At 37.3% G+C, this 8,685-nt stretch overlaps 2 protein-coding genes across 2 annotated transcripts; both read right to left on the bottom strand.

The window, feature by feature from the left end:
* Window positions 1-1,455: 1,455 nt before the first annotated feature.
* Window positions 1,456-3,143, bottom strand: LOC137637474 (loricrin-like). The gene is made up of 3 exons (XM_068369660.1): window positions 3,132-3,143; window positions 1,969-2,651; window positions 1,456-1,858 (listed from the first exon to the last, which is right to left on the bottom strand). The coding sequence occupies exons 1-3, from the start codon at window positions 3,141-3,143 to the stop codon at window positions 1,456-1,458; spliced, it is 1,098 nt and encodes a 365-aa protein (XP_068225761.1).
* Window positions 3,144-6,733: 3,590 nt separating this feature from the next.
* LOC137637473 (loricrin-like) lies at window positions 6,734-8,454 on the bottom strand. The gene is made up of 3 exons (XM_068369659.1): window positions 8,443-8,454; window positions 7,293-7,960; window positions 6,734-7,181 (listed from the first exon to the last, which is right to left on the bottom strand). The coding sequence occupies exons 1-3, from the start codon at window positions 8,452-8,454 to the stop codon at window positions 6,734-6,736; spliced, it is 1,128 nt and encodes a 375-aa protein (XP_068225760.1).
* Between the last annotated feature and the right edge of the window lie 231 nt (window positions 8,455-8,685).

Below are 8,685 nucleotides of genomic sequence, written 5' to 3'. Positions count from 1 at the left end.
TCACTAGTGTCATAAAAGAAAATGTAATCAGGGGGGACAATTTTATTTTATTTTAATTGGCATAGGTGACAGTATTACGCTGCTGTATTGATAATTAGTTCTTCTATAAACGATAAGTTCCTATAATTTTTACGAATTTGTGAAGTAGCTCGTAAATTTCTGCTTAAATTTTTATTGTTTGTATTATTTTAATACCTTCTCTTCAACACAATGCGAGAAATATGCAAAACTTGAGTTTGCAGTTTACACTTGGGTAAAATAATGAGATGCCTTCAACTACTGTATTTGAATTACTTGAACGAAACACTAATATTTCATAATAAAGTTGTTATTTTGGAGGGGCTGTAATTCATAGAGCCACATAAAGTTATATGATTTAAGTATACGACTAAAAGGAAAACGTAATTGTAAAACTATATAGTAATTTTACATTTTCCCCCTTAAAAGACTGATTTTTCTTGTTTCATGATTTCATAAGCCTACGTACTTGTTCCTGATTTGATTGTTTAGTATAACAATATACAAACTACTTTCTCTTCAACACGAAAAAAAACTAATTAATTAATAGTATTAAGCCACTCCAACACCTTCTATAAACATGAAAGACACCTCACACATCTCGAAGTGTCGACTTAACCACTCCAGGACTCCTCTCTGTTCTGAGGAAGGACTCTTCAACACACAAAAAACCTAATTGATTAATAGTATTAAGCACTCCAACACCTTCTAAAAACATAACAGACACCTCACACATCTCGAAGTGTCTACCTAACCGCACCAGGACTCCTCTTTGTTCTGAGGAAGGACGCTGGTGACTGGTACAACGCAGGAGCATACGCTACCGTGGTGTAAGCGATGTCAGGCCGGGCAGCCGATCGGGACTACGGTCTACCCCAAAGCCAAAGTAGAGTCCTTCAAAAGGAAGGCAATCATGCTTACCCTATTCAAAATTGGAAAAAAAGAAGAAGAAGAAGAAGGAGGAGGAGGGAGGAGGAGGAGGAGGAGGAGGAGGAGGAGGAGGAGGAGGAGGAGGAGGAGGAGGAGGAGGAGGATAATAGAAGAAGAAGAAGAAGAAGAAGAGGAGGAGGAGGAGGAGGAGGAGGAGGAGGAGGAGGAGGAGGAGGAGGAGGAGGATCTAAAATCAATATTCTCACAATAAAGAATATGTAGCATATATTATATCATTCAACTTGGTAATCATCTATCAGCCATGAAGGGAATGTTTACCAAACACACAAGTACTGCACTTAAGATTTTAGTTATTTGAATAATTGTTTTCCTCATTGAGTGTTTTCATGGCCTAATGCTTGAACTTAGATTGATTTCGAGAAGCAAAGAAAATTAAAATCATATAATGGGTTTTATATGTTTTAATGACATTCATAAATACGAGCAGAAGTTGTGGTAGTAAAAGACAAACATGTGTTAATGGTTAAAGTGACACCAGTAGGGTATTTATGGCGAGCCGTATGTAGCGCTTGGAGTTTGAATTCCTGATGATCCTGATGCAGATACTAGAGGTCCAGATCCAGACAGTAGAGATCCAGAGCCAGATAGCAGAGATCCGGATCCGAAAACTGGGTTGAATTGCGAGCCATAATTATCTCCCTGTAATCCAGAGTTTGAGATGAGAGAATTAGAGCCAGTGAATTGAGATCCAGTGAGGGAGAGGCCAGATCCAGGAATCTGAGAGCCAGCAGCTGCAAGTTGTGAAGCATAAGCGTCTTCCAGACGTGCCTTTTCAATCTGAGCAAGGGCGTGTGCTGGGGTGGGAGGCACACGATTGGAATTCACGCGGAAACCGTTGGCATCGGCAACGAAATTTACAGTTGTTGGAGTGCCGTCAGGATGCGTAAACCTGCAAGGAAGGGGTATCATGTTAATATAGACACTAAACTCTACCTAATTAAGTAAAATCAATCAAGTTCTGTTATATTGTAACTCTGATTAATAATCTATGTTACTTACGACCATGCTCCCTGCTGTGAGACCATTCCTCCCTCGGGGTATCCTTGTTCTTGGCGGACGATGCCATCTCCAGTTGCATAGTTGAATCTGTAAACTCCATTGGCATAGGGTCCTTCACGTTGATCTTCAAGAATAGGTACCACAGGACGGGGTATCGTTGTGAAAATTCCAAGATTCCCTAGTGAATTTCCTCCAGAAATTCCTCCAAGTCCAGTGTTGATGATATTTCCAAGCCCTGTGTTTGTTAGGCCCCCTAGCCCAGTGGTAGTTAGGCCACTGAATACACCTGTAGAAGAACCTGCTAGTCCACTGTTATATGAATTCCCTACACCAGCAGTAGTGAGGCCACTGATTATGCCTCCAGAGGACCCTGCTAGTCCACTGATAGGAGTATGTCCTATGTTGCCCAGTGCAGTACTTCCTTGGCCAATTCCTGTCAGACTCCCAGAACCTAAATTGGAGCCTTCATATCCTCCAGTTAAAAAGCCACTTCCAGAAACAGATCCTCCAAAAGCAGAGCCACCTCCTAGACTGCTAGCTGAAGATCCTCCAAGTCCTCCAAAAGAAGAACCACTTCCAAGACCTCCAGTCACTGTAGGTGCTTCATAGGACTGGGCCAGATCACAGCTAACCCCCTTTAGGGATGTGGCTGCAACTGATAGTAATACACACACTGCCAACCTCTGAAAACGGAAGTGATCAGTCGTATGTTTTCTTAATTCAAAGTAAAAGTAAATCTTAAATTGGGCAATATCTTGATAGCTAATATATCCTCATTTTTCATATACATTAACTGTATGGCTTTTGTTCATCTTTCCTCTATATTGCCTTTGCGACCAATGATAAGAATAAGCGCACCAAGATTTTGCTAATTTTCACTTATAAAGCTTCAATTAAGTAAGAATTCTTTTCCTACCTTTAGGTTTTGTTAAATATAAGTAGTTTTTTAAATATAGAGTATTTGTGTTAGGTGAATCTATAAATGCCATGACAAGCAAAAAAAAAAAAATATATTAATACTAAAAAACCAAAATATGTGACAGTTACTTGATTATATCTGTTAAGTAACGTTAATATAATATTGAAAAGAATATGAAAATAAAGTGAATTATATTTCCATTATTAGATAATCGATTAATCGTTGTAAGAATGAGAGAACTTACATTGAACGCCATCGTTGTATGATAAAGTCGAATCGAATGTGATGAGCCAAAGTCTCTCTCAGTCTTTTATACGATTGACTCATGTTTACTCATCAGCCTCTGCTCCACATTAGTGGATTTTCCTCACTTTCAATCATTGTGTGTCGGGGGGGGGGGGGGGGGGGATTTTGTAATGAGATTGCATTGGTGTTGTGTTTTCATTTATTCTGTTCTTGTTAGGAGGGTATACTTAATTGGATCTGGAAATTGAATGAATATATTAGTACGTGACGTCGGGGTTTAATAGTGTGTAATATATATATATATATATATATATATATATATATATATATATATATATATATATATATATATATATATATATATATATATATATATATATATATATATGTATATAAAACTTACATTGTTAATCGCTTCACACACCTTTAGATGTGGTTCATAAGCATCACGTTGAACCCTTACACCCGCAATATTATTTATCTCATCCAGGCATTAGATCTCTCCATCCACTATTGTCCTTCTATGCCAGCACTGATTCCACTCGTCACGCCTCACATTCGTCCTGGCTTATAATAAGTATTCTTTGCATATGACCAAACCATCTTTCCCATCTGATTGTTGAACTCGTTTAGGATAACCTATCTACCACAATCACTTATTTCGCCATCTCACCATTTCTATTTCTCTTAAATTTTTGCAATAATCAGTGAAATATCGACAGCTTTAACCCATAATTTTAATTTGGTTTTAACACTTGTAAAAGTTATTTCTCAACAATCCCTTCTTACATAATAATTTTTTAGTTCCTTAGACACTCTTAGCATCTTTCTATTTTTTTTCCCAGCCTTCTTCCTAACTCACTATACTTTTTATTTTATTTTACATAATTCATCTTCCTACTATTATTGTATATGCTTTCTTCCTAACTCACTACTATATATTATTTTACATAATTCATTTTCTTACTATTATTGTAAATGCTCTCAAATGCATATATGATTCAACCATTTGCAATTTTCCAATATCCATGCTTCATTTTGCTGGTTTCCATGTACCCATGTAACTTCACTTCTTCATTCACTTATGAACTCTTTACTTACTTGACCAAACTGTTTTAACTACTCTCAACCACCACTGCTTCAGCTGTAAATTTCAAACATTACACTCTTCACGGACTATCTATTTCCTTATCCCAAAAAGTGTTTTCTTGTTAAAACTTATATATGATCTTTCCTATTACTCCATCTGTAAAGATCTTGAATAGTAATGGAGATAACAAAACATTTCTCCAAACCCACTTTGAACCAAGCTAGTCACTCTTGTTTTCATATTTTCCAATTCCATCATACAAAATTATATCTGGTTTCAATAAACCTGTGCTTTATACTTGATTTACACCCTTGACACTGACCTTATGAATTTAATTTCAAGGTCTTTTTAAGTTCATTTATGCCACTTTACAGTTATGGATCGTTCTTTTCCTCTTACATTCAAACTGTTCTCGTAAGTGTTGCCTAAACCACATTATGATTTTCTTTGTCTAACTCACACTATTTTGCTCCTATTAATCCTTGTGGAGTCTACCCCACTTTCCTTATCTAAATACTACTATAAACCGTCCATGGTTTACTAAGCAACTCATAACCTTAGAGCAACTACTGTCGTCTCTAACCCCTTTCAAATTATACTCTAAAACAAGCATGGGGAACTGTCCATCAACTGTAGGCCAACTTCAACTATATCCTAGTGAATTAGGGTGGCTTCATAATACATATATGCAAGAAATATTAATGGCCCAAAATATACTAAATTTTTTTGGCAATTCTTCCTTATATTATTTGATTTACTATAAAAGTTTACGTAAAACTGACATCTTCATTATTTCTAAATGATAATAATGATTACTGGTATAAATGATTATAGTTTTAGTAACCTAGGAAAGTCCTGTGGGGCGCGCAACAACTTGTCACGGGCCGCAGGTTACTCATGACTACTCCAGAATAAGGACTCTCAATTTGCATTCCTGGAACTTTACCTCATTCACACATACCTGACACACCCCTGACAGGTCCGCAATTCCGTTTTGGACCTACAGTGAGAATAGATCAATTTCTCTAGGACTGAGGAGGGACCGGGTTTGGGGAGGCTTTGTCTGATTTGCGGCGGCCTTGTCCTGGCTTCTGACTCTGGCCTAAGTCGTCTTGCTGCTGTCAACCTATCATCATCCTGTCCGTCCTTTGTGTTTTGATATGATCTGACTCTTTCACAAGCTTATCTTACTTACGGGGGGCCTTCGTGCAAGGGCCTGTGGTCCCTTTCATTGTAAGGAGGTCCAATCTAAAATCAACCAACCAACCAGCTCCGCAATTATAGTATCACCCCTCTACCTTAGCATCTTCATATCGTAATGTCTAGACGTTAATTCTTAGACATTTTAATTGCCAGTCATTCGTTCTCATAAGTATTTTTTTTCCAAATTTTATCATATTTTCATTAACCTTCTTCATTCTTGTTTCTTCATTGCCTTTTGTTCTGTCTGCAGCATCCAACAAATCCTCAGAAAACTTTCTGCATCCACCCAGGACTGTTTTCAGTTCTGGCAAAATCACTCTTGACTTTGTATTCTGGGATCTTGATGCTTAATACTCTCTCGTTCTACATTGATGTAGTTGTTGTTCAGTTTGTTTATTATCCTTAAAACGTTGTGAATACCTTTACAAATTGTAATGCTTCTTTTGCATATCTTTATTCTTGACTATGCTAACCTTTCTCCTGCATAATTTTTCATGATCTTTTGGTGCTTCATTCAATGTTTGCCTAAAACAGTATTTTCTTTTTAATCAAGAACCCATTGATTATCTTTTGGCCTAAATATTATAATAATATCCAATTGCTTTAGCCTTATCCTAATCTAATTAGCGTAAATGGTACAATTCCCTTCCTAAAAGTCCCTTAATTATCATGTCCTACATGGGTGCATTTTACAAATATTTCAGTTACTTCTATGTCTGTTTAATCATGTTCCATTCCTTATCTCTTTCTCTTTTATGCTTTTAGCACTTTTATATTATTTATCATTAGTTATAATTAACTGTTTCTTTTCCATTTTAGCCAAAATCCCTTTTCTGAGTAGTCATGTGATTTAAATGACCTAGTATCTAAATATTTAGGTGATTGGCTTTTATCTGGCCAGAATTAATTTGAGTCACAGGAATCGAAATATCTGTCAGAAAATTCTCAAGATCTTTCTTTTGAGAACCATCTGTGGATAGGATATATTTTAATTCACTTTTACATTAGCATCCGGAAATTATGTCTGGTGGAGTAAATACTGAATAAGTTAATTGTCGTATTAAAAAAAGGCTTTTATCATATATGAAAATATGATGAGAACTTGGATGTTAATTATTATAAATATATGTTGTCCTCATAGCGAGTTTCCTTGGACTAATTCTTGCAATTAGATCAATTTCGGGAAACAAAGAAAATAATTATATTATTAGTCTTATGTTTTAATGACTTCATAAATACGAGCAGAAGTTGTGGTATTAAAAGACAAATATCATTTGTTAATGTTTAAAGCGACACCAATAGGGTATTTATGGCAAGCCGTATGTAGCACTTGGAGTTTGAATTCCGGATGACAGTGATCCTGATTCAGACAGTAAAGATCCAGATCCAGACATTAGAGATCCAGATCCAGATAGCAGAGGTCCAGATCCGAAAACTGGGTTAAATTGTGATCCATAAGTAGCTCCCTGTAATCCAGAGTTTGAGATGAGAGAATTAGAGCCAGTAAATTGAGATCCTCGGAGGGAGAGACCAGATCCAGGAAGAATCTGAGAGCCGGTGCCTAAAAGTCCTGAAGCTAGAGCGTCTTCCAGACGTGCATTTTCACTCTGAGCATAGGCGTCTTCCAGACGTGCCTTTTCAATCTGAGCAAGGGCGTGTGCTGGGGTGGGAGGCACACGATTGGAATTCACGCGGAAACCGTTGGCATCAGCAACGAAATTTACAGTTGTTGGAGTCCCATCTGGATGTGTAAATCTGCAAGGAAATGATATCATGTTAATATGGAGACTAAACTCTACCTAATTAAGTAAAATCAAGCCAGTTCTGTTATATTGTAACACCTATTACATAATCAATGTTACTTACGACCATGTTCCCTGCTGTGACACCATTCCTCCCTCGGGGTATCCTTGTTCTTGGCGGACGATGCCATCTCCAGTTGCATAGTTGAATCTGTAAACACCATTGGCATAGGGTCCTTCACGTTGATCTTCAAGAATAGGTACCACAGGACGGGGTATCGTTGTGAAAATTCCAAAATTCCCAAGTGAATTGCCTCCTGAAATTCCTCCAAGTCCAGTGTTGATGACATTACCAAGCCCTGTGTTTGTTAGGCCCCCTTGCCCACTGAATACACCTGTAGAAGATCCTGCTAGTCCACTGTTATATGAATTCCCTACACCAGCAGTAGTGAGGCCACTGATTATGCCTCCAGAGGACCCTGCTAGTCCACTGATAGGAGTATGTCCTATGTTGCCCAGTGCAGTACTTCCCACGCCAATTCCTGTCAGACTCCCAGAACCTAAATTGGAGCCTTCATATCCTCCAGTTAAAAAGCCACTTCCAGAAACAGATCCTCCAAAAGCAGAGCCACCTCCAAGACTGCTAGCTGAAGATCCTCCAAGTCCTCCAAAAGAAGAACCACTTCCAAGACCTCCAGTCACTGTAGGTGCTTCATAGGACTGGGCCAGATCACAGCTAACCCCCTTTAGGGATGTGGCTGCAACTGATAGTAATACACACACTGCCAACCTCTGAAAACGGAAGTGATCAGTCGTATGTTTTCTTAATTCAAAGTAAAAGTAAATCTTAAATTGGGCAATATCTTGATAGCTAATATATCCTCATTTTTCATATACATTAACTGTATGGCTTTTGTTCATCTTTCCTCTATATTGCCTTTGCGACCAACGATAAGAGTAAGGCGACCAAGATGTTTCTAGTTTTCACTTATAAAACTTCAGGTAAGTAAGAATTCTTTTCATAGCTTTAGGTTTTGTTAAATGTAAGTAGTATTTTAAGAATAGAGTATTTGTGTAAGGTGAATCTATAGATGCCACGACAAGCAAAAAATTAAAGATATAGATTAATACTAAAAAAAGAAAATATGTGATTGTTACTTAATTATATCTGTTAAGTATGATGAATATAATATTGAAAAGAACATGAAAATGAAGTGAATTATATTTCCATCTTTAGATAATTGATTAATCGTTGTAAGAATGAGAGAACTTACATTGAACGCCATCGTTGTTTGATAAAGTCGAATCGAATATGATGAGCCAAAGTCTCTCCCAGTCTTTTATACGATTGACTCATGTTTACTCATCAGCCTCTGCTCCACATTAGTGGATTTTCCTCACTTTCAATCATTGTGTGTCATGGGGGGGGGGGGAGGATTCTGTAATAAGATTGCATTGGTGTTGTGTTCTCATTAATTTTGTTCTTGTTAGGAGGGTATACTTAATTGGATTTGGGA

Source organism: Palaemon carinicauda, unplaced genomic scaffold, assembly GCF_036898095.1.
Source record: "Palaemon carinicauda isolate YSFRI2023 unplaced genomic scaffold, ASM3689809v2 scaffold766, whole genome shotgun sequence".
Lineage (NCBI taxonomy): Eukaryota > Metazoa > Arthropoda > Malacostraca > Decapoda > Palaemonidae > Palaemon > Palaemon carinicauda.
The sequence above is the reverse complement of the archived record's forward strand: the minus strand, read 5'-3'. Positions and strand labels throughout refer to the sequence as shown.